General features: G+C 37.2%; 1 protein-coding gene across 10 annotated transcripts in view; it reads right to left on the reverse strand.

The window, feature by feature from the left end:
* Positions 1-27,376, reverse strand: part of RBPJ (recombination signal binding protein for immunoglobulin kappa J region) — a 266,159-nt gene that overhangs the window by 43,098 nt on the left and 195,685 nt on the right. For all 10 annotated transcript variants that reach the window (XM_054253440.2, XM_035293929.3, XM_054253439.2 and 7 more), the window contains one exon: positions 3,915-3,953. In XM_054253440.2, coding sequence (XP_054109415.2) covers positions 3,915-3,953 — 39 coding nt within the window. The remainder of the gene's footprint in view (positions 1-3,914; positions 3,954-27,376) is intronic.

A 27,376-nucleotide genomic window follows, 5' to 3' on the forward strand; every position in this document is an offset into this window, starting at 1 on the left:
GCTCACCACTTTTTTTTCCACTTTTTCTTTTCGTGCTTCATCTATTGCTGTATCTTTATGCTTACTAACCTCTAAACTACTCTTTGTTCATTCTGAAATTAAGTAGCTTTTTCTACCTTAAATATTGTAGTTTTCATCTTTAGAGATTTGAGAGAGAGAGAGAGAGAGAGAAAGAGTGTGTGTGTGTGTGTGTGTGTGTGTGTGTGATCGATCTTCTATGTCTCTATTAAACTTTTCTCTAGCTCAGGTATCTACTTATAGCCTGTAGGCCAAATCCTATCTACCACCTATTTTACAAATAAAGCTATACTTCACTGTACAGACACTCTTAATTATTTACACATTGTCTACTGCTGCTTTTGTACTACAACAGAGGTGGGTAGTATGATAGAGATTGTATGGGCAACAAAGCCTAAAATATACACCATCTGAGTCTTTAAAGAAAAATTTTCCCAACTCCTGATCTTGGCATCTTGGGCATATAGAACACAAACATAGTAACTGTTTTAGGCTAAGCACCATGGATCACACCCATAATCCCAGCGCTTTGGGAGGCCAAGGCAGAAAGGCTGTCTGAAGCCAAGAATTCAAGATGAGCCTGGGCAACATAGTGAGATCCTGTCTCTACAAAAAACAAAAAAATTACTGTTTTAATGTTCTTATCTAATAATTCTATCACCCATGTCATTTGTAGGTTGGTTTTGATTCACTGATTTTTTTCTTGTTATGGGTATTTTCTTGCTCCTTTGTAAGACTGGCATATTTCAATTTTGCCCTTCTGAGTGCTGGATGTTTTTCTATTCCTATGGTCTTGAGCTTTGTTCTGGTACACAGTTAAGTTTGATCCTTTCAATCCTTCTTTAAGTTTGCCAGGTGAATACAGAGCATCTTTAGTCTGGACCCAATTTTAAATTACTACTAAAACAAAACCCTTCTAAGCACTCTAGTGAATGCCCTATAAATTATGAGATTTTCCACTCTGGCTACTGTTAACAGGCACAATTCATAACCCTAAGCAAACTTTAGAAATTGTTCCCCCTAATTTTTTTTGGATGGTTTTCCCCAGTCCCCACCATGGAGTAGTTTCCTTATACAAGCATTCTGATCAATATTCAGCTGAAGACTGAAAGGAAACCTCTGCAGATCTCTGGCACTCTTTGTACACTTCATTTCTCTCCACTTTGCAGCCCTACTAATTGTCTTGCCCTCTGTGGACTCCCAGTTTCTCAGGAATCACTTATCCTTCCATGTCTGATGTTCAATATCTGGAAAACTGTTGTTTTACATATTTTGTCCAGGTTTTTGTTCCAAGCCAGAGAGTAATTCTACCCCATGTTACTCCATCTTGGCAAGAGGCAAACGTCTTAAAAGCTGCTAAAGTTTTCCAAAGAGGGGAAACTGTTTAAAAGGCAAACAATGAAAAATAATGATAAAGTAAATGGGAGTTACTGCATATATGTGGGGCGAAAGAAAGGCAAATTTCCTCATGAAGTTTATTACTGTATTGATTATTTTTAGAGAATGTTATTTTACATTAACTAACTTACTCATCAAAATATATCATTAGCAGTCACTCTAACTGCTGTTGGTAATAAAATAAAAATGTTAAATTTTAAATTTCAAAATGTTTACACATGAGTATAGCAATTCCACTTACCAGAATTTACTCAACAGATTTTATATATACAATATATATATAAACAAGTTATTAAAAATATATTTACATGCCCTGTGAGACAAGCTATATTTTCTTACTTCACTCAACCTAGAATACTTATGTAATGCTTTTTCAAAAAAATATTTCAAATTTCAAAATAATACTGAGATTACAGAAATGCTGTAAAAGCAGTACAATTAGTACAAAGAATTCCTAGTCTCCTTTCACTCAGACCTCCATAAGGCTAACATTTTACACCTTATTTGTATATTATGTTGTTCAAATCATTTAAGAGCACACTGCGGATATAGTACTACTTTACTCAAAATACTTCAGCATTTATTTCCTAACAACAAGTACGTTCTTTCATACAATTATCACTGATTCAACACTAATACCTAATCTACAGATTTTATTCAAATTTTGCCAGCTGTCCCACAGAAATCCTTCACAGGGACCCTGGTGGGTGGAGTAGGTATTCTGAGAGACTGCCACTGTCCTCAGGCCAAATCAGGAGGACCACCAGTTTTTGTAAATAAAGTTGTACTGGAACACAGGCGATTCTTTTAGAAACTGTCTATGGCTGATTTGGGGATACAAGGACAGAGTCCAGAAGTCCTAACATACTTAGTGAGGCCCTCTAAACTTAACATGCTTATTATCTGATCCATTACAGAAAACATTTGGCAACTCCAGCTTTACAGTAAAAGAAACAATTTTTTTTCTGGTTCAGGATAACTATAGCTCTGTGTCTTTGGTCTCCTTTAATCTAGAGGAGTTTCTCAATCTTTTGTATTTTATAACCTTAAAATTTAGGAAGTACATATAACAATTTATTTTCTAGAATGTCCCTCAATTTATTTCTGTCTGACAGTTCCTTATTGTTAGATTTAGCTTATGCATTTTTGGCAAGAATACCACAAAAGTGATCATGTGTCTTTCTTGGGATGCACATGATATCAATTTATCCATTACTGGTGATAATAATTTACATAATTAAGGTGATGTCTGACAGGTTTCTCCACTGTCATGTTATTACTTTTCCCTATTATTATTAAATACATATTTTGTGAGGATATACTTTGAGACTCTGTAAATACTGTGTTTATCATCAAACATTAATCCAGTCATGGAAGCATCCATTGATGATTTTTGTCTATTGAGGTTGTCAAAACCTTACACTCCTTATTAGGCAACATGCTTCTGTAAGGAAAAGCTATCCTCTTTACCCCATTTATTGATTACAAATAATTTTTATTTATACAAATAAATAATATTTATCCTGAATTAATTATCTCAGTATAGACTTCTAAGCTGTTGTTTTATTACATGGGTTTTAGTCCATTACTATCATTATTTATCTTGATCAAAGTGTCCCAGATTTCCCCTTCAAACTATCCTTTGTATCCTTCTGTAGCTCGCCATCATTCTTTAAGTGTAACAGCTTTTTAAAATAATATTTGGAAATAACCTAAATGGTCACCAATGTGAAATATCAAATTAAAAATTGTATGGAAACAATGAAAAACCATGGAGCCATCAAAGGGAAATATCAAGGTAGAAGATGTACTGTTAAGTGGCGTTAAAAGTTGTAGAACAATGATAGAGTGTGATCTCAGTTGAGTTTATGAAGAAAAAGGACAGGCATATACATATATACATACAATTTGTTTCAAAGACACCAAAAATAAACTGCTAATGATGTGAGATTTGTACTGACTATAGGACATGGCTACAGAACTAGGTCTCTTTATTTTACAACTCTGGCTGCTGGAAATTTTTACAATCATTTAAGACTAATACTTTTAACATTCATAATTAAAATGTATACTGTATAACTATACTCAAGAATTAATAAAACTTGTATTTTCTTAAAATGGGTGAAAATTTTATTTTCCTTAAAATTCTTTCCTAAAAGCATTTACTTGCAAATTTCACCTGCAATCAACAAATTGTGATGGGCTAACCATAGGAAGATATAGAACGTTATCTCTACCCTGCCATACATGTTGTATTCACTACATGAGACTCAAGATTGATTCTCAGGTTTCATTTTCCCTTTTCAATTATATCCTTTTATTCCTGTTTTTGGTGGGGGAGGGGAGGAGAGAAGAGGGAAAGGGAAGATGAGAATAAGTTTATACTCTAGATAGCAATATTTGAATGACTTAAAGAGTACATAATATAATTTCTAAAACAACAGGATCCATACTTTCATAAAATGTGTGTGTAAAAAGCTGACTAATATAATGCTCACCTAGTAAGTCGTTTAGGTGGAGGCCGCTCACCAAATTTCCTGGGGAAAAAAATAAAGAAAATAAATTAAGTAAGCCATATGACAGACTCTACAGTAAGCTTTTTAGGCATTATAAAATCTCCGTTATGACTTACACTTCAATGTCACTAAAACACAATGAAAACAGAAATCCTCTGGTAAGCATTTGTATCCCAAAATTACAAAATACACATTTAAAAATGGTTCTTAAACACAAACAACATACCCTAAGTAAGCCTTATGGACCCACTCTGAACAAGTAGCACACTGATTACATGGGGAGGGTAGGTATCTTTTATGGATGATTTAACAATGAAACAACTAACCAAAGACCCTCACAAGGTTTGCAATGTGTCAGGCACAACTATACATCTATTTATACAACCTATGTAATCATTATAAAATAATTCTATTGGTCGGCTCACGCCTGTAATTCCAACACTTTGGGAGGCTGAGGCAGGTAGATTATTTAAGGTCAGGAGTTCGAGACCAGCCTGGCCAACATGGTGAAACCCCGTCTACTAGAAATACAAAAATAGCCGGGCAGTAGTGGCGTGCACCTGTAATCCCAGCTACTCAGTAGGCTGAGACAGGAGAATCCCTTGAGCCTGAGAGGTACAGGTTGCGGTGGGCCAAGATCAGGCCACTGCACTCCAGCCTGGGCAAAAGTGAGACCCTGTCTCAAAAAAAAAAAAAAATTTCTGTTAGACAGGTGTGGTGGTATATGCCTGTGGTTGCAGCTACTTGGGAGGCTGAGGTAGCAAAACAGACTGAGCCCAAGAGTTCAAGGCTACAATGAGCCATGACTGCGCCACTGTACTCCATCCTGGATGACACAGCAAGATTCTGTCTAAAAGCCAGAAGAAAGTTCTACTGGGTATAAACAGGCCTCATTTTAAAGACATAAAAAGCAACAAGCCCAATGTCACAAAGTAAGCATTAGGCAGAGATGAGACTTCCTAGATTTTAACTATTTAATTTGCCTATAGTCTACAGCCTTTAAAAGGGCCTAACATAGAAGCATTTTAGCTGATTGGGAGTGGACAGAGAAAAGCAGGAACAAAGGCAAGAAGGCACAACTCAGGTTGGAACTGAAGTACAACACGGCAGTTAAGAGAAAGGCTCCAGAGTAAGACTGGCTGGGTTCAAATCCATGATTTGGTATTTATTTGCTGTGTAACCCTGAAGTTACTTGACTCACTAGATCTCAGTTTCCTCATCTGTAAAAAGGACACAATGACTGTGCTTACCTCAAAGAGTTGTTGAGGGAATTAAATATATTAATCAATATATAGAAAACACATAAAGCCAGGCACGGTGGCTCATGCCTGTAATCCCGGCACTTCGGGAGGCTGAGGAGGGTGGATCACCTGATTTCAGGATTTCAAGACCAGCCTGGCCAACATGGCTAAACCCCGTACCATTAAAAATACAAAAATGAGCCAGATGTGGTGGCACGGGCCTGTAATCCCAGCTACTCGGGAGGCTGAGGCAAGAGAATTGCTTGAACCCAGGAGGCGGAGGTTGCAGTGAGCCAAAATCATGCCACTGCACTCCAGCCTGAGTGACAGAGTGAGACTCTGTCAAGAAAGAAAAAATGAAAGAAAGAAAGAAGGAAGGGAGTGAGAGAGGGAAGAAAATAGACTAGTGCATGAAACACAGTAAGTACTCAATAATAGCTAGTAATTACTATCATTTTTAGTTATGAGCAGCTAAGCCAAAATAACTAAAGGAACTAAATATGATTTTAATAGAAATAAATAAGTATATGAAGAAGAAACTGTGGTTTCTATGTGATAACTTGTTATTTCCTCTGAAATAGGAAGTATACACTTCTAAAAGAGACAGTGAAGGCACAGCACTTGAACAAGACCAACAGAAGTTGTTTTTCATTTTGAAGCAAGATTGCAGTTATAAACAGTTATGTGACTTTTTCATAAACAGTTATAGGGTATGAAGTTTTATTTACTTAAAGATTTCTCTACTGTATTTGTAAGGTTTCACAAGATTATTAACTTTGATGATAAAAGTCACAGGAACCCACTTAGTTCATTTTGTTTAGTTAAATGTCCTAAGACACAGTTTATGAATTGATAATTCATAAGCAATAAGTATTTGTGACTGGAATATTTTAGTATTTTCATTAAACCTGCAATACTGAAAAACGGCTTTACTTGAAATAGCACAAAAGGCTGGGTGCGGTGGCCCATGCCTGTAATCCCAGCACTTTGGGAGGCCAAGGCTGGTGGATCACTTGAGGTCAGGAGTTTAATACCAGCCTGATCAACATGGAGAAACCCCGTCTCTACTAAAAATACAAAATTAGCCAGGCATGGTGGTATTTGCCTGTAATTCAAGCTATTCAGGAGGCTGAGGCAGAGAATCACAAGAATCACTTGAACCTGGGAGCCGGAGGTTGCAGTGAGCTGAGATCACACCATTGCACTCCAGCCTGGGCAACAATGGCAAAACTCCATCAAGGGGGTGGGGGGGAAAGAAACAGCACCAAAAAAAATGGGCAAATAACACAAGTTTTTGAAAGAAGAATTACTTATAATTAGTCCTTTTTAATTTTATCATATATAATATTCAATTTCTAAAATCAGGAAACAAGGTAAGGCATGGTGGATCACACCTGTAATCCCGGCACTTTGGGAAGCCAAGGAGGGTGGATTGTTTGAGTTCATCAGGAATTTGAGACACGGTGAAACCCTGTCTCTACAGAAAGTACAAAAATTAGTCCGACATGGTGGTGTAAGCCCCTAATCCCAGGTACTCAGGAGGCTAAGGTGGGAGGATCACTTGAGTCCAGGAAGTTGAAGCTGCAGTGAGCCAAGATCACACTACTGCACTCTAGCCTGGGTGACAGAGCAAGACCCTGTCTCTAAAACAAAAAGAAAGAAACGAAATACAATGCTTTACTGGTTACACCAGCAAGGTGGCTGAAGAACACAGATTTCAAAACACTGCTTAGCTATGGAATTAAATGCAAAAATTCTGCTCCTAAATTTTTTTCTACAACAAAAAATTTTTACACTGATTAAATGTACCACTGTAACATATGATTACAATAAAACTGCATTAACAGGTTATATATAGAATAATTTACAGAAGCCAAAAATGTAAGCTACTCTTTAAAATACTTCTTTAGCTATAGATACTTAGACATATCTGAATATGCAGTATTATACTTTATAAACTGAGGCAAAGTGAGGTATGACCAAATTCTACCTAAGAGCTTAAAATGCTAAAAAAAAAATTTTAGAGACACACAGTTAACAAATGAGATAAAGCATTTGAATGATGCTGCCTCCCATCATACCAGCTACAAATACTAAATCTGTAACCAGCAAGTACCCTTTGGGATGTATGTAACACAGATTTATTACATGACTAGTAAGGTATTCATCGCATTCAAAATTCAGCTGTAAATTTTGCTCCTTGATGCTCTGAAATTCTGTCAATATTAGATTAACAAGTAAATATTAATTAAAATATCTAAGTCCTTTGTTTGAAATACCCATTAGATCAAGTTGACAATTACAAAACATGCCTGTGCAACAACACTCCTGCCCCACAGAAAGTATGTGCAAAAGGGCTCAATATATTTGTTTTTTGTTTTATTTGAGATAGTGTCTCAATCCTGTTGCCCAGGTTGGAGTGCAGTGGCTCAATCACAACTCACTGCAGCCTCCATTCCCAGGCTCAGGTGATTCCTTCACTTCATTTTATACAAAACGATACATCCTTCTAGGAGCCATCCTAAGTCTAGAAATCTCATAAATGTTACTAAGATCAAATTGCTTCTTCTGTATATAATAAAACATTTCTACTACTGGCATATAATCATTTTTAATCTTTTTAATGCATATGCAATCATATTCCTGTTTATCTCATTAAAACTAATGGCTACTATATATATATAGGAGTAGGAAAAGAATAAGAAAATGAGTTTTCTGAAAAAACTCAAAAGGAATTAGGCAGGTTGACAATGCAGAATTCTGGCTGGGCATGATGGCTCAGACCTGTAATCCCAACACTTTGGGAGTCCAGGTCAGGTCAATAGCATCCCAGAGTTCAAGACCAGCCTGGATAACAGAGCAAAACCCTGTCTCTTCTAAAAATACAAAAAATAGCCAGGTGTAGCAGCTGGAGTCTGTAGTCCCAGCTACTTGGAAGCTGAAGTGAGGGAATCACTTGAGCCTGGGAATGGAGGCTGCAGTGAGTTGTGATTGAGCACACTGCACTCCAGCCTGGGCAACAGGATTAAGACCCTATCTCAAACTAAACAAAATAAAACCAAGAAAAGACAAGGCATAATTCTGAAGTTCACAATCAAGCTAAATTCTAATTATTTAATAAATCTCCATAGGGCTACACATTAAAAACTGTCAAGTTATACTAAGGTACTACATGCATCCTGCACTTACCAAAATCCACTTCCACTATTAATTTGATGAAACAAAATTCGTAATGTAATATTTATTTTATGCAACCAAAATAATCACTTCTCAGCAAAACGACAGCAGTCAGCTATAAATTACTCACAGATTGATTATAATTTAATAAATTATAAGTCAATGACTGATTATATCGTCTCTCTATCTTGCAATGGGGACACTGGGAAAGGAAGTACACATTTTTATCTTTAAAGATAAGATGTCTACTGACATGATCTCTGTTGAGAATCAAACCAAAATTAAGTTGGACCAACCATGTTTAGACAATTATTATGTAAAACATTTTTGATAATAGGTATATGGCATATTTAACAATGGGAAAAAAATCAATTCCTATGCATCTGAGGGCCCTTTTGATTTCATGAAATAATGAGTTAATTCCTGTTTGTAACAAAGAATCACTGCTACTACCCAATTTATCTTTTTGCTAAGTATAGATTATCAACATCTCACTTGCATGAGTAGGTTTCTCAAATTTTCTACATACTATATGAAATCTAGTTTATATTAAATGTAATAATCAATCCTGGCATACACTTAAAGGAAAAAGGTTATGATTCTGGGCTTTAACAACAACTAAAAAAACAAAGCAAAAATGAGCCAGAATATAGTTTATTTGTACGATGCTTTTTCTTTCTTGCTCTATGTTCTGTATACTTTTCCCTCAGACTGATAGTGAGAACGAAGAAAACATTTGCTTACATCCCCACCCAGTAATGCTCATATAATACTATTGCTCAAGAAAATTTACATTCTTCACCATATATATGTCATAAGTAAAATTTACAACTAGCAAATTCATTTTACTTCAATTCCACTAGCTTTCTTCTTCTAAGAAAACAATGATTTTATATTCAGAGTAAGAAAAGCTAGGGAAAATGCTAGCTACTGTAGGTAAATCTCATTTCATACACCTGGAAGTATGAGGTTCTTTTTTAAGCTGTAATCTATCATTAAACATAGTGCTTCTGACCTGTAAATAGCATTGAGGTTCCCACATATCCTCCAGTCCATTAGAATTTTTAAGTAAAAGACCTACATACACATTAATATATATGCATTTTTGTTTTGCTCACAGAGGAGGTATTGTTTTCTCCCAAACCAGATACACTTGCTTCTACATACGTCCTTAACAGACTGGTGAATATGATCACAAGTGTACTGAGGACCAGTGTGATAAAAGTTATCAAAACTACACTATCTTAACACCTTTTCTTGGCTAACAGATGCTTCACATAAAAAACCCAACTCAAAAATCACAAAGAAAAGAAAAAAAAAAAAAAAAAAACAAGAAAAAACTTTTTTGAATACAGAAAAATACAGTAATTACACTGGTACCAAAAAAAAAAAAAGCAAAAATCTATCTAGAATGCTGCCTAGTAATGCTACTAGAACTTTGATTTGAAAAACATAGCTGACTTAAAAAACAAACGTGTAGGGACACCCTACTTGCTGCCCCTTGGGTTGTGAAACTAGAAGTAATTTATTTTTTCTCTCTTTCACAAATCCTTTAACACAGAAAATGAGATAAAATAATGGGATCAAAATTAATTAAGACAAGAAACATGGTGAGGTATGTGCTGGACAGGAGTTTATAAAAAGCATCAAGAATCCAGACTCATAAACCACCTTTACACCAATGTACTGTAAATAGCATATAAATTTTATGCAGCTCAAAAGTACTGCGATTTCTGAACCATGCAGCAACATTTGATTGGAGAAAAATTTGGCCACCTGATCCATGCCCCCAAGGCAAATATGAACCAAAAGAAGAATACAAATAGGTGATATACATTATTACTATATTCTGCGATAACAGATAGTATGAAAAGTTAAATGATACTGGGAAGCTGCTTAGTAATTTAAACACAAAAAAATACTTAACAGGCTCATTAGTAAGACTGCTGTTACTCCTCGGGTCCAGATTTGTTCATTCGCCAAATACATATCAAGCACCTTGAGTAGGGGGACAATTATAGGTAGCTAGTATACATCAATGAATAAGACATACAAATCTATCACCTTATGGACCTAAAATGTCACTAGGACAAATGAACAATGATGTATCTTCAAAGATGTTCGTCTATATAATGAACATCTTGTAATCCCAGCACTTTGGGAGGCTGAGGAGGGCAGATCACGAGGTCAGGAGTTCCAAAACCAGCCCGACCAACATGGTGAAACGCCGTCTCTACTAAAAATACAAAAATTAGCTGGGCGTGGTGGCGGGTACCTGTAATTCCAACTTCTCAGGAGGCTGAGGCAGGAGAATTGGCTGAACCCGAGAGGCAGAGGTTGCAGTGAGCTGAGATCACGCCACTGCATTCCAGCCTGGGCAACAGAGCATGACTGTCTTTAAAGAAAAAAAAAGGAAGAAGGAGGACACAACATCACTTCTCTAATACTCTCTGCCAAAAATGCAGAACCGGAATCTAAACATAAGGAATAAAGCCAAATTGAGGAACAAAGCCAAACTGTGGAACAGCTGACAAAATGAAACAAAAAACTGAGGAACTGGCCCAGATTAAAGGAGACTAAAGACACACAGCAACTGAAAGAGACTTACAGTCCAGAATTTACTTTTGCTATAAAAGATATTACATAAACAACTGACAAAATCTATATAAAATCTGTAAATTATATAATAGAATTTTAGCAATTGAAATGTCCAGATTTTGATAACTATACACTGGTTATGGAAGAGAACATCCTTACTTTTAGAACCACACACTGTGGTACTTAAAAACAACAGGGTATGATGTCTATTTACCTTCAAATGGTTTAAGAAGGGAAAATAGTTGGCATGTGTGTGGGTATGGTTATGTGCATGTGTGGGTATGATTATGCACATGTGTACGTAATAGATACACACAGGGATAAAGCAAATGTGGTAAAATGTTAACACTGAGGTATCTGGGTGAACTTCCTTCTAATATTTGTGCAACTTTTCTGCAAGTTGAAATACATAGAGAAGCACTCATTTCTTAATCAAGATGTTGGCCTACCTCGGCTTGCTACAGAACCTAGTAGTGACAAATCTATGAAAAAACATTCATGGGAGGGGACATGTTAAGAGACTCTGGACAGCTTCCTGGTCTAATTTTTATGTTATTGAAATAATTACTGAAGAATTTCTTGCTGCAGATTTAAAGTTTGATAATATCCAGTGTCAGTGTGCAAGTGGAGAGAAAAGAACTTACACACACTGTTGGGAGTTTAAATTTGTGCACCCTTTTAACATTTTTCCGATGTCTATTACAACTCAAGATGTGCATTCTTTTGAACTAACCATTTCAATTCTGGAAATTAATTATACAGGTAGATAATATGTTACTATGCCAAAACATGCATACAAAGATGTCCAACAAAGCAACATTTGTAGTAACAAAAACATTCATGTGTACAATGAGGAATAAATTGCTAGTTAACACAGTACCTCCCAGTTATGCCTATATACTCACACACAAAGTCACTCAGTAACATCAATTTTGAGAAGAGAAAATGAGATCTCCATTGCTCATCTCCCCTTCCCCAGTGTATACATAAAACACACACACCCTACACATGATTATTAATGATAATGGGCAGCAGTGAACATTGCATTTTGCTTTAAAATGCATAATATAATTTGACAAAAAGGTTGTGTTTTGTTTTACCAGTTAAGTTTGGCTTAGGTAAACTGCAAGATAAAATTGCATTCTCTAGACATCAACTAATGGTCACTTAAGCACCAACTCTAGAATATAAGTGGCTTAAAATAAAAACAGAGAAAGGCAGATAAGTAAAGAATTTATAGGAAAAAAAAGTCTCATTAAGCAAATTTCACGAGGAAAACCATTTTAGAAAATACATGCTTGACTCACACAAAGAATCACACATCAAACCTAAGGGTATTCCACAAAGAGAAATACAATGAAACTTTAAAGACGTTCCAAGTGTTTATTCAGTTGTTACCAATAACTCCTTCAGACACCTCACTTCATCTTATGAACTGCCTTTAAAATTATACACATGCCTTTATGAATCTCAGTCACAGTTTCCTGATGATTTTGTCTGCCTTCTAGTTTGGCCTTCTCCTATGCCCTTACCCAATGGAGAAAAGTAAGATAAACCTTTGAGAGAGGGAAAGTGTGTTCAAGAGCTGAAAAGTGTCACTTGAGAGCACACACAAAGTTTCTCATACAGGCTAAGTGCATGGACTCAGGAACTAGGTTGCTTAAATTAAAATCCTGGCTTTATTGCAAACTTGTGGTGTGACCTGGAGTAAGAAATTTACTCAAATTCTCAATGCTTCAGTTTCGATAGAAAACACATATAAATGTACTTCCAATCAAAAAGGTTCATATATGTAAAGCACCTGTAATAATGTCCATCACTGAGTATGTCCACAACTACTCTTTCAAGGCTGGATTACTGAATGATATTTAATCTAATAAATACTGTGAAACTGAAATGGTCCCTTCAAAACAGATATATATTTATATTGCCTTCAAAATACATATAATCAAATATCGATTTTATAAAGAACTACAACTCAACAACAAAGAAACTTGATGTATAAATGAGCAAAGGAAGAGACATTTCTCAAAGGAAGATATACAAGTGGCCAATAAGCACATGAAAAGATGCTCAACCTCACTAATTAGGGAAATGTAAATTAAAATCATAATGAGATACCACTTTATTCCCATTAGGATGGCTCTGATTTAGAACAAAACAAAACAAAACAACAATAACAATAAAGGAACGAGAGTTGGCAAGGATATGGAGAAAACTGGAACCTTTTGTGCACAGCTAGTGAGAATGTAAAATGGTACAGCTGCTATGGAAAACAGTATGGTTCCTCAAAATATTAAACACAGAATTACCATACGATCCATTAGTTCCACTTCTGAGCATATACTCAGAAAAAATGAAAGCTGGGATTAAAAGACAGTTGTACACTAATATTCATGGTACCATTATTCACAATAACCAAAGAGTGGAAACAACTCAAATGTACACTGACAGTGAACAAATGGATAACAAAAATGTGGTACATACATACATATGATGGTATATTATTCAGCCTAAAAATGAAATTCTGATACATGTTATAAGATGAATAAGCCTTTAAGATATGCTAAGCAAAATAAGCCAGACCACAAAAGGACAAACATTATAGGATTCCACTTATATGAGGTACCTAGAGTAGTCAAATTCATGGAGACAGAAAAACTGGTGGCTACCAGGGACGTGGGGGAGAAGGGGGAATACAGAGTTACTGTTAAACGAGTACACAGGTTCAGTTTAGGAGGATGAAGCATTCTGGAGATGGATGGCGGTGATGGTTAACTACAATCACAACAACATCAATGTACCTAATACCACTGGACTGTAAACTTTGTTAAAATGTTTAATTTTACATTATGTATATTTTACCACAAAAACATATATATTTAGTTTTTCCTTAAACTATGGCTTAGAGAGGGGTAACTAAGCTCAGCTTTGAGGGCTCCTATGTTAGTGCCAGGTTGACTGGCAGCAGCTGCCCAGTAACAGAAAAAACAAGACAAGTAGGTGCCAAAACTAGCAATAAAAAATAAAAATAAAAAGGAACCTGAGGAGTATATGTATGAATATAAATGGTTCCTATTACCATCAGGGTAAGGATACAAAAGGCGAGAGAAGCATAGTGAAGTCTGCTCTAGAATCCACACCTCCCTAGGAAGGGCAGCCAGACAGCACCCTGCAAGCATCCCTTTCCCCAACTTGCTACATAACAGGCTTTGTAGGTGCTTTGCATATGTCCCAACAAATACTGCTGGGGACTGAACATATTCCATGGAAAATCCACAATGTAATTATGGAAAACTGGTTTGTACACACAACATGTCACACAGTTTTCTTCCTTGCACTTTCCCTCTTATTTCTCACGCTCACTTCAAATTGTTAAGTAGTGGAGTTCTTTTGCCTATTTCAACTAAAACTGAGATGAAGAGGAAGGTGGGACAATGGTAATAATTAATTGCTCTACTAGAATTTGGTTCCTTTTCCCTTTCACCATTCAACATGCATGTAAGTGCCCATTAGGTGTTAGGTACCACAATAGACACTTGGAACAGATAGCAGCAAATAAGAAACTTGAAGTATTACAATAGCAGCTACTGGAAGGCAGGCATTATGTTAGACACTTTGTATGCATATCTCACATCATACCCATATCAGTCTTTATTTTTTGAGACAGGGTCTTGCTCTGTTGACCAGGCGGGAGTGCAGCGATGTGATATTGGCTCACTGCAATCTCCATGGGCTAAAGTGATCCTACTCCCCAGCAGCTGGGACCACAGGTGCAAGCCACCATGCCCAGCTAATTTTTGTATTTCTTGTACAAACAGGGTTTTACCATGTTGCCCAGGCTGGTCTCAAACTCCTAAGCTACAGTGATCCTCCTGCCTCAGCCTCCCAATGTGCTGGGATTACATGCATGGGCCACCGTGCCCAGCTCCCAGATCAATTTTACCAGGTAGGTATTATTATCCTCATCACACAGATGAGGAAACCAGCTCAGAAACTACCTTGCACAAGTTCATATACTGGTAGATTCAGTTCAAAATGTTAACTATATTACAATGTTCATGATTTTCTATGTACTCTGCACTAGGACAGAATTTAATTGCATTTCAATTATGGACACCACATTGTAAAAAGGGTGACAGAATTTAATTGCATTTCAATTATGGACACCACATTGTAAAAAGGCGCAGTGGCTCACGGCTGTAAGCCCAACACTTTGGGAGGCTGAGGCAGGCGGATCACAAGGTCAAGATATTGAGACCATCCTGGCCAAAATGGTGAAACCCCCATCTCCACTAAAAATACAAAAATTAGCTGGGCATGGTGGCACATACCTGTAGTCCCAGCTACTTGGGAGGCTGAGGCAGGAGAATCTTGAACCCAAGAGGTGGAGGTTGCAGTGAGCTGAGATTGTGCCACTGCACCCCAGCCTGGTGACACAGCGAGACTCCATCTCCAAAAAAAAAAAAAAGAGGGTGACAGGGTATGAATTTTTATGACAGGATTGTAAAGTGCACAACTGACCTCAAACTTTCGATGATGGGCCAGGCGCGGTGGCTCACGCCTGTAATCCCAGCACTTTGGGAGGCCGAGGCGGGTGGATGACGAGGTCAAGAGATCGGGACCATCCTGGTCAACATGGTGAAACCCTGTCTCTACTGAAAATATAAAAAATTAGCTGGGCATGGTGGCGCATGCCTGTAATCCCAGCTACTCGGGAGGCTGAGGCAGGAGAATTGCCTGAACCCAGGAGGCGGAGGTTGCCGTGAGCCGAGATTGTACCATTGCACTCCAGCCTGGGTAACAAGAGTGAAACTCCATCTCAAAAAAAAAAAAAAACTTTCGATGATGTAGCACTGATTTGGTGTGAGTGAGGGGGCAACAAAAAATCTGAAAGGAAACTTTCTTTCATTACCTTCTCAATCCTTCAGCTACTGACTAAATTTTATAAGGGTAAAGAGTAAATTTTTCTTTAATTACAAGAAGTAAGAAAATGTTTTCTAAAGCTGTAAATATGACAGAGTGCCATGGCTCATGCTTGTAATCCCAGCACTTTGGAAGGCTGAGGTAAGTGGATCACCGGAGGCCAGGAGTTCTAGACCAGCCTGGCCCACATGGTGAAACTCCATCTCTGCTAAAAATATAAAAATTAGCTGGCCATGGTGGCAGGCGCCTGTAATCCCAGCTACTCAGGAGGCTGAGGCAGGAGAATTGTTTGAACACAGGAGGCGGAGGTTGCAGTGTACTGAGATCGTGCCACTGCATAACAAGGCTCCATCTCAAAAGAAAAAAAAAATTTTTAAAAAGCTGTAAACACAAAATTCAGGAAATCTAAAGATATCCATTATGGGAGCCACACCTAGACTACTACATACATACATACATATATACACTTGTATGTGTGCACACATATATGTATATCATAATCCGATTCTAAACAAATTTCTCTTGCATTTTTCCAGCACAAGAATACTATATTATAACTGCAGTAGGGACTGTGAGAGTCTTCTAAATGTCTGGCTCACACTATCAATCAGAACTCTGCAAAGAACTTTTTTTCTAAATTGAAAAAGAGCATGAAGATCTACATATACTTTCATTTAAGTAAGAGGTTTTGAGTTCTTTTTTCTGTTGATGGAAATTACGCAGTCACAGTACCAGCCTAGCCTCCATCAAACCATTTTTGGCCAATTTCTTAAGGAGCTAAGCCTCTGACACACAGTTTGGTATTTTCACGTACTTGAATCCAGCAGTGCATCTTTCCTCTTCAATAACACAGACCAGAGCATTTATGGAACCCCAAGAAATAAGGTCTAATGCACAAAGGAAAGACTGTGAGTCAGGTTTATAAGGAATTAAGCTATTTCAGAGAAGCCTGCCCCTAAGGAAAAATTAAAGATAGCAATTCCCATTTTTAAATACATATAAAATAGGACACTGTAGATATTCTATACATGGGTTTAAACATACCCAATAAACTAAAATAAAATGACAGGAATCAAAATTCCTATGTTCAGAATGGAGGAGAGGAGATTTCCAAAACACTTTCTGTAACACCATTCATGAAAAAGGAAATGCCTTAGCTTTCTGTTATCATATATCATATTATAAGGATCAAACCTACACTTGTGGTAAAAATGAAAACCACTCTGAAGAAGCGGTCTTAACCACAATTCAAAGCTTAAAGAATGGCTTTCTGCCAAAGTGTATCTGAGCCATTAAGCTGTCATGTTGCCTTCATGCACTGCTAGGACCAAAAGAGCAGGCCCACCAGCTAGTATCTGCCCACTCAAGGCTCACAGGAGGCCATGGGGCTCTGAAAGGGGAATCAACACCACAGGAGCACAAGGCTTGATGGTGCAAGATCTAACTGCAAGCTGCTTTGCCCTGGGTGATACTACAGGCTGATTAATACTTCTGCAAACATCTGACAACATTTGCCTCTGCTCAGCACAGAAAAAGGAAAGGTTTGGAACTGAGACTGGCCAGATCACCAAGCACTGACTAAAGTACGCATCATCAGTAACTTATGGAAACAATAGTATATGAGGGAAAGCCTTGGGAGTAAGAGTCAAGATGGCAATGCAGAAAACAAGAACAAGGTCCCTAGTAAGTGCACACAACTTTCAGAGTTTTTGGTCATTCATCTTATGTATTTACTTGGTACTTTGCTATGCTATGTATGAACTTAAACTGTACAAGCTGCAAAGGTGTTGTGTTACAGTTAATTTACTAGTTAACTGTCTAGTTAACAGCCCTATGTCAAATTGCTTAATTAGGAAACAGGAGATTCGTTTTTCTTTAAAGATGAGCTCCACTGTAGCTACTTAATTCTTAATATTCCTTCTCTCACCAACTTATGCACAGGCATGTTTCCTAAAGTCTTGTGAAGTCTCTACTGTCTGCAGCACCAGTACTACTGACCTCCTCCCTCATCTTGCCTTCCACCACAAGCAATTCACTGACAAATTCCATCAATTTTATTTCCAAATTATCTTCTCTATCTCCATTCTCTAAATCCATAGATCAGATGAAGCTCTCATTGCCACTTATACTTGTAGCTTCCTCAACTGGCTTCATATAGCAAAATAAAAGAGACAGCAATAGACAGAATACATCTCCTTATGTATATTCTAAGTCTCATTAACAATCCTGAGAGGTCAGCATTATTTCTAATTTAAAAGGGAAAAATGAAAAGTCGAAAAGCCGAAAGGCAAGGCTTTCCCTCACTTCTGACTCCACGATGATCAATAAAGGTTAAAAAGATAACGAGCTCCACATATAAAACAAATAAGGAAACCATATTCTGTTCTGTAAACTACTTATATTCTTTACCTTTCCAAAATAATGACTTTATCTCAATCCACTGAAAACATTTTCTCTTTTCCCAGTAAACAAACCACCTATCATTATTTAATGTTTCAAAAAAATCACTCATTAACCTGTAATCTATCTCTGAGCAAACCAAAACTGCTGAATCCCAAAGATGAAATACTATAATATTCCAACTTGAGAATATGAAGCAATACCACAAGGTGAAATAAACCAGGGAAATTTGTGTTAACAGCTCTAAGGATCAGTCAAATTCAGACTCCTAAATGATTATAACCTAGCAATGAAGAAACTGTCATACCACTGTATTTGCTGAGAAAGAAAAGAAAAGAAAATGCCAACTTGCTTCCAAAATAAACTAAAAATACACACTATTTTAGGCTATAACTTTTCATGCTGGCCAATATTTTTTTCTTAATAGCACACATGCCCATTGGAGACATATGGCCGAAGTTATAAGTTTGTATTATTCACATTCAAGTTGACTCAAGTGTGTACAATATTAATACTGAGTTCTCAAATACGAATCTGTAAGCAGTAGGTGCCCACTACATGAAAAAACTATAATAGCAAGTCGTCTGTTAAAATACATGCAACAAAAACAAAAAGATTATGGAATCTTGGCTATTAAACTGTATTATTTAGATCAATTACAATTTAACAATGATTAAAGCACAATTAAATGATGATTTAAAAAAATGATCTGTAATGTCTAATTTCCACAATGGAGAAAAAAACTAAGTGATATTAACTTTTCAAATTTTACAATGCAGAGAAAAGGGAACTTCTTTACCAAATTCAGGTAGCTAAAATTGATAGAACTATTTTTCTCATGGAGAATGCCCTACAAAGATACAACACTACAGGTTACTGTTATTACTCGCTCCACAAGCTTCAATTATTTTTGAAACATGCTGCCACTTCAAAAAAGTGATTAATTCACATTTCTGACAGATTTTATAAAGAAGTGACATCAAGATCTAAATGGGAGTCTCTCAATACACCTTATACATTCCCTCACCTAGTTTTGTTGAGTCTAAAACTAATTTACGGGAAAATGTGATATATCAAGTTCAGATCTCCAGCAATTACACCCAGACAATTCTTCACTGTAATAACAATAATCTAATAAGCCATTGTGTTTAAGACAATAGTGACAATATTATTAAACATAATGTCATTAGTTAACAAATTGGCTACTTGTACATTTAAAATATTAGCAGCCCAGGATATGAGTCTCAGAGTGAAAAGAAATCCTTAATTCTAAGTTAAAAACTTGAACTTTGGAACAAAAATCAAGTTGAAAAGGAGTCATTCTAACTGTTAATTTTTTCCTACTCTACAGAAATATTTTGGTTTGATTACAGTATTTCTCCAAAATTAAAACCACTGGTCCAGTCATTATATTCAACGAGCTCTTTATCCTGAGAAATAATACTTGTCCTGGATCAGCTCTCTCTTTTATGGACAACTCCTAAGATCTGAGATTTATGCTATTTTCAGAGCATCCTCCTGACTTCATCCTCGCATGCCAGATCACTTCTCACTTAACCTACCCAGTTCACTGACTCAAAACCAATGTTCGCATATTATTCTTCTACAGGCAGAATGCACAGCAAACTCTTTTGTTTGTTCAGGCTGCGTGTAAATGAGGGATGGGAGGAGGAGAGAGAAAGGGGCCGGGAGGTTGGAAGAGAGGAGAGGGAAGAAAGCAGAGAACACTGCAATACAAAAGAGCAATGAAAAAAAAAGAGAGAGAAAAGATTGTTTGAAGGAGTTGTCAGAGCCACCAAGTTGAAGAGAAATAAAAGAGAGCAATAGAGTATCTAGTGGCCATAAAAGGGCAACTATCTACCTTCTAACAAACCAAATCTGGTCAGTCCCAAATATGGAAATGTGCAGAGCTTTTCTTCTGTGGAATATGAGCATAGATCACAATCAGTCTTTCCTTATAAACGATCGCACATTTGGATATCTACCACTGTGAGAAAGATCTCGTGAATTATTGCATAAACTCTTTCCATCGTTTGCTTCCCCAAAATCCAGGTTTTTCTAACAAAAACAAACTAAAAAATCCCCCAACACTTTTAAAGTTATTCTAGAGCATCGGTTTCTGTAAAATAGGAATGTTAATTGTTAGCAATCTGGAGAGCTTTTGTGAAGACTAGGTAAATCACCTGGTGAGGGACATCTGGTAAGTGCAATATTGATTCAACGTTAGCATACACACTCAGATTTTCTTGGCCTTCAGATTTACCAATCCCCAACTCACAAGAGTTCAATGATGACAACTTTCTAGAAATTGAAATCATTTCAAAATAAGACTACCTTCTATATATCTAGTTATTCTCTCCATTTGTAAATTAAAAGGTTGGTAAATAAGAGTATTACCTGTTCTGCCATGACAGAGTAGATGCATGTCTGAAAAACCTAGGATTATCAAAAGTTCATTCATTTAACTAATATTTGCTGAATACCTGTTATGACTATTCACTGTCCTAGGGAATGAAGATATAGAAGTAAAGAAAATAAGCAAAATCTGTTAATGGGGGTGGGGGAAAGAATAGATCTGGAAAGTAGACCAAGGATTGAAAATTGGCTCCCTACAGAGACAGCGACTGTTTATTTCAAATATGAATACTATCAGTGGGTTTTGCCTGCACTCAGTCACCCCCGTTTTATATAGCACATGTGTGTTGTCTCTGGCCTGTCCCTGCCCCAGGGCTAGAATTTCTCACTCAAATTAATTTTTCCACAGCAAATTCAACAATAAAGGAGTTTATTTAAAGTTAAATTTCATGCTCATTTGATTAACCTAGCTGCCTAGCTGCTGCCACCAACACTTCTACAGCCATTTTTTTTTTTTTTGAGACATAGTCTTGCTCTGTCACCAGGCTCGAGTGCAGTGGGGCAGTCTCGGCTCACTGCAAACTCTGCCTCCCGGGTTCAAGTGATCCTTCCGCCTCATCCTCCCAAGTAACTGGGACTACAGGTGAGTGCCACCATACCCAGCTAATTTTGGTATTTTTAGTAAAGATGGGGTTTCACCATGTTGGCCAGGATGGTCTCGATCTCTTGACTTCGTGATCCGCCCGCCTTGGCCTCCCAAAGTGCTGGGATTACAGGCATGAGACATCTCGCCTAGCCTCTAAAGGCATTTGTAATCCCTTCATCACCCTCGGGTGCCATCTCTGGTTACTGATCTCCATTTGGGGCCAACTAAACTAAAATGCAGTTAGTTTCCTTCTAAAGTACACTCTAGGAGGAGAAATTTACCAAAGAAAAAGAATACAAGTCACTATCATACATGATGACAACCAAAGAAAAGAGACAAAGCTTTCAAGAAACAAATTCCACAGAGAGACAACATGAAACCTGTGCTTCCAACAGAATAAGCAGCATGAGGTGCAAAGCAGTGACACTGAAGTGAGTAAATGCGACTTAAGGAAAAAAAGAAGTAATCCTTTTATAATGCCAAAACGCCAAAAAGAGTGCTAGAATCGGATAATCTGGGAGAAGACAAGGGGTTAATGTGGAATAGGGAGAATCTGGTGAAACAAAGCAATAGGAAAAAAAAGAATTCAACTCTTCCATACTCTGAATCCATATGTTTTCATTTACTGCCTCCACCACTAAAGACATATGCCTACACACATCTGTACAAAGACAAGCAACCATCATCAGGGTAGTTAACACACTGATTGGAGAGGTTATTTATCTTCTTTAATTTCAAAACATGATTTCTAAAGAGCATATCATGCCCAATTCAGAGAACTGAACTATGTACTTTGACTCAATTTCCAAGAACTTGCAGAAAAAGATGAATTATGTGTATTATCTTTTGTCCTCCTCTTTTGGCAAAGAATTCTTCCATTTTTCTACTCCCAAGTGTAGAAAACTAATGTGCAAATACCACTGCTATGAAACAATTTACAAGTCAGCATCCTCTTACTGTTTTCTGAGGTGAAAGAAACTATATTTTAGACAATCTTAAAACATACATATGCTGATACCGCCCTACTTTGAAGTCTTATTTAATTTAAAATAGTCACCAGAAACTCTGTGATCATCCCAATAATCTACAAAACAAACATCTGTTGTTACAAGGACACTGTGGTAGGCACAGGAACTAATCCAAGAAAATAAAATTTTAAATGTTATCGAAATCTTCACAAAAACAGAAGCTTTAACATCTGAACATTTAACTACCTTCAATATTTGTAATGTATCTAACTTATCTTAATTTTTTGCAACTTTTAATTTTATATTTACCTTCTGAATTAAAGAAGCATCTATTATACAAACAAGTCCTAACATATAAAGAATGAAAAATAAACTGGGAGAGTTTATTTGTATTTTTTATTTTTTTGAGACAAGACTCTTACTGTGTTGCCCAGCATGGAGTGTAGTGGCATGATCTTGGCTCACTGCAAACTCCATGTCCTGGATTCCAGTGATTCTCCTGCTTCAACCTCCCCAGCAGTTGGGATTAACCACATCTGGTTAACTTTCGGATTTCTAATAGAGATGTGGTTTCACCATGTTGGCCAGGCTGGTGTTGAACTTCTGACCCCAGGTGATCCACCCACCTAGGCCTCCCAAAGTGTTGGGATTTGCAGGTGTGAGTCACTGTGCTCAGGCTGAATCGAGAGGTTTTAGCATGCATCATTTTTTTTTTGCACTTTATTTTTATTTTTGAAATGGAATCTCACTCTGTCACCTAGGCTGAAATGTAACGGCACAAGCTTGGCTCACTGCAACCTCTGTCTCCAAGGGTTCAAGCAATTCTCCTGCCTCAGCCTCCCGAGTAGGTGAGACTATGGGTGCCCACCACCACGCCCAGCTAATTTTTATATTTTTAGTAGAGACGGGGTTTACGATCTTGGCCAGGCTGGTCTCAAACTTATTACCTTGTGATCTGCCTGCCAAGGCCTCCCAAAGTGCTGGAATTACAGGCGTGAGTCACCATGCCCCGCCTATTTGTATTTTTTTTTAACTGCATGGGTCTCTCCCATCGATGCAAAGCAAGGGCAAGTCCTTCCACAACTAGAATGTACTGTAAATTTCTTACTTATGAACTTTTAAATATTAACCAGGGCAGGCTGGGCGCGTTGGCTCACGCCTGTAATCCCAGCACTTTCGAAGGCCAAGGCAGGGAGATCACGAGGTCAGGAGATCGAGACCATCTTGGCTAATACAGTGAAACCCCATCTCTAGTAAAAATACAAAAAATTAGCCAGGCATAGTGGCATGCACCTGTAGTCCCAGCTACGGTAGGCTGAGGCAGGAGAATCGCTTGAACCTGAGAAGCAGAGGTTGCAGTGAGTCAAGATACAGACACTGCACTCCTTCCTGGGTGACAAAGCAAGACTCCATCTCAAAAAATCTATCTATCTATCTATAGATATATATATATATGTATCTCAACACACACACACACACACACACACACACACACGAGGGCAAACAAATACATACACATCACGAAACAATACAGCAACAAAAAACAAAACCAAGGTTTCACAGCAAACTAACTGTTCTCTATCATCAAAGATTTTTTTAAAAACTACTGATCTGGTAATATTTGTCTCAGATAGCTGAAGGCTTTTGTGGCTGAGGTCAGCTTGGTAATATGAATTTATTACACTGAGTTTCATAGTTTTCCAGTTGACGACCACTAGAAATTAGGTCTCTGCAATCCCATACCTATACAAGCCCCTGAAACAAAATTTTAGGATTGTGTGATATATTCATAACATTTTCTATTTTGTTCTTTCTGTTTCATTTGGCAGGGGATGGGGTTCACGGGAGGCAGCAACTTACGAAATTGATTCCAGAGTGTGCTACTACTGGCAGTTTGAAAACCACTATCTATGAGTTGATAACCATCATAATGTATGCCAAGGGGCAGATACTACATCACTCTACTTAATAAAGCAGCCTTGGTAAATGTCACTCAAAAGCCACTGCTGCTATTTCTCCTACTCTCTTCTATTCCTTATTCTCTTCTAATACAAAAGGAAAAGATGGTAGAAGGACCCCTGAAAGGAATGTAGAGGATATGGCATACCATTAGAAGCCACACTGAAACTTAAATGCTACTCACTTCTTCTCAGAAGGCAAAATAATATAAAACTAATACTACTTCTAAGGGACATCTGTGACTAAGGGAAACATACACTAGTGGAACTAAACAACAGCCACACAAATGCGCATATATTTTATTTCAATCTTTTGATAAAATTAAAACAGAAGTTTTAAGAAATATATCCTTTTCTATATTCAATACACTGATGTTTTATTTTCTATATAATACATGCTTTAATGTTCATGATAACCCACTGAATTTATTTCTTGACCCACTCGTGAATGTGCTGAAACCTGCAACCTGAAAAACACAGCTTTAGAGAACACACAAATCAACCCAGCAGGGTAAGATGATCACAGATAAAGTAGCAGACCCCAGTGCCCACCTTCTTTCACTGATGAGAAAAAGCCCAAAGAATTGATAACATCTGTCAAATAGTGATGGCTTATTTTGCTCTAGGAATAGCATAGAAGAGTACAAGACTCAGTCAGGGTAAGAAAAATGTAATAGCACACCCTCTACAAAAAAAAGTTCTGATCTGCATTTAATAATCATCAATACTTAATCTGACACTGGCCTCCCACATGCCCAAACCTGCACTGGGTGTATATGCACAATTATCCATATATAAATTGTATTATAAAATTATGTAACAATTTGCTTTTTAAAAAATATATATAAATTTATGAGCTTTTTAAGTCATTCTTAGAACCTGTTACAATTACAAGGGAAGCATTAGAATTGAAATGCAGGTGGGGTAACCAGAGAATCTAAGTAAGCTCTTAACCACAAAGTTATTAAGACTTACAGGCTGGGCGCGGTGGCTCATGCCTGTAATCGCAGCAGTTTGGGAGGCCAAGGCGGGCAGATCATGAGGTCAGAAGTTCAAGACCAGCTGACCAATATGGTGAAACCCTGTATCTATCAAAAATAAAAAAAATTAGCTGGGCATGGTGGCTTGTGAGTGTAATCCCAGCTACTGGGGAGGCTGAGGCAGAAGAATTGCTTGAATCCAGGAGGTAGAGTTTGCAGTGAGATGAGATCACACCACTGCACTCCAGCCTGGGCAACAGAGTAAGACTCCATTTCAGGGGGGCGGGGGGGAAGTCTTGCAAAGAGAACAGGACTTCCCAACTCTAGCTGTACATCAAAAACCTCTGTGGAGTTAAAACAAAACAAATGGATTCTCAAGTGCTACCCCAAAAGAAAATGTTAATGTTGAGATATCAAGTATTATAAAGAAACATATTTTGTAAACAATACATTGAACACTATCCTGAAACCATTATGTCCAAGAATATCTTCTGAGGGTGGATACTATTCTGTGCATTCAGACATAAAATTCCTGATTGAACTAATTGATTGCCTTGGCTAATAAGCAGATGATTCTACCTTGGAACTTGATTAGATCATTGCCATTATGAATTAAGAGTTTAACATAAAGCAGTTTCATCTTAACAACTAAATTCCATTAAGAATTTAACTGCTAACATACACCAAAAGGATTTTCTTTTTTTTTTTTTAATTTTTTTAATTTTATTTTTATTTTATTTTATTTTATTTTTCTATTTTTTAGACAGAGTTTTGCTCGTTACCCAGGCTGGAGTGCAATGGCGCGATCTCGGCTCACCGCAACCTCTGCCTCCTGGGTTCAGGCAATTCTCCTGCCTCAGCCTCCCGAGTAGCTGGGATTACAGGAATGTGCCACCATGCCCAGCTAATTTTTTTGTATTTTTAGTAGAGACGGGGTTTCACCATGTTGACCAGGATGGTCTCAATCTCTTGACCTCCTGATCCACCTGCCTCAGCCTCCCAAAGTAATATTGTTTCTTTTATTACCTAAAAGAGAGTTCTGAACCTAATGTAACAGCAATGAATTCAGCATTCTTTCTGGGTTGTTCACTTTTACCACTCTTTAAAAAGAGCAATTAATACCAATCACACAGTACAAAACTTAGGTTTCCAACATTTCATATAATTAAGAAACTTTTTATTACATCACTCAAAATTTTACAAAAATAAAAATGTCAAAGATTTTTGATGGTTAAGTGGGTATTATGAAGACTAGAATTACTCTACTAGTAACCACAAGTAACGGCAAGGCTATATATCACAAACACATGAATGATTAACTGCATAAATACATTGGTAAACAAATAATAATCACAATATTAATTTTTTAAATTACTCATTTTCAGCCAGGCACAGTGGCTCACACCTGTAATCCTAGCACTTTGGGAGGCTGAGGTGGACGGATCACCTGAGGTCAGGAGCTTCAGACCAGCCTAAGCAATATGGTGAAACACTGTCTCTACTTAAAATACAAGAATTAGCCGGGCACGGTGGCGGGTGCCTGTAGTCCCAGCTACTTGGGAGGCTGAGACAGGAGAACTGCTTAAACATGGGAGGCGGAGGTTGCAGTGAGCTGAGACTGTGCCACTGCACTCCAGCCTGGGCAATGGAGTGAGACTCCATCTCAATTAAAAAAAAAAAAAAAAGTAAATATATAAATTATTCATTTTCCTTTATGTGAAACTTCTTTGAAAAAGACAAAACTGTACTAAAAGGTCCAAGTAAAAATTGTTTTGTTTGGTCACATTAGTACCCCAACTGAAGACTTCATCCAACTATTTCCTGTTCAGGCTACCATAAAATGACAGTATTGTAGAAAACTAGTCTGTGATACAAAAGATAATTACAGACTAACACATGAATAATCCCTAAACTATTTGGTGAATGAAATGACAGCTCATTACTATTAAAACCTAGGGAAAACATTTACCACAGTATTTTCCATAACTATATCTCAAAAAGGAAAAAGAAACTCCACGGGTTTTGGTAACAAAAAATACTACCATAAATCCATAACCACATAATCAAAATATTTATATATCTTAAATATGCAATAACTAAATACAGAATATCTTAAATATGCAATAACTAAATACAGAATCATGAGTGTTCATTATATCCATGACCTTGGAGTCACTGGGAGATTTCTAAAGCAT

This window comes from Callithrix jacchus, chromosome 3 (assembly GCF_049354715.1).
Source record: "Callithrix jacchus isolate 240 chromosome 3, calJac240_pri, whole genome shotgun sequence".
NCBI lineage: Eukaryota > Metazoa > Chordata > Mammalia > Primates > Cebidae > Callithrix > Callithrix jacchus.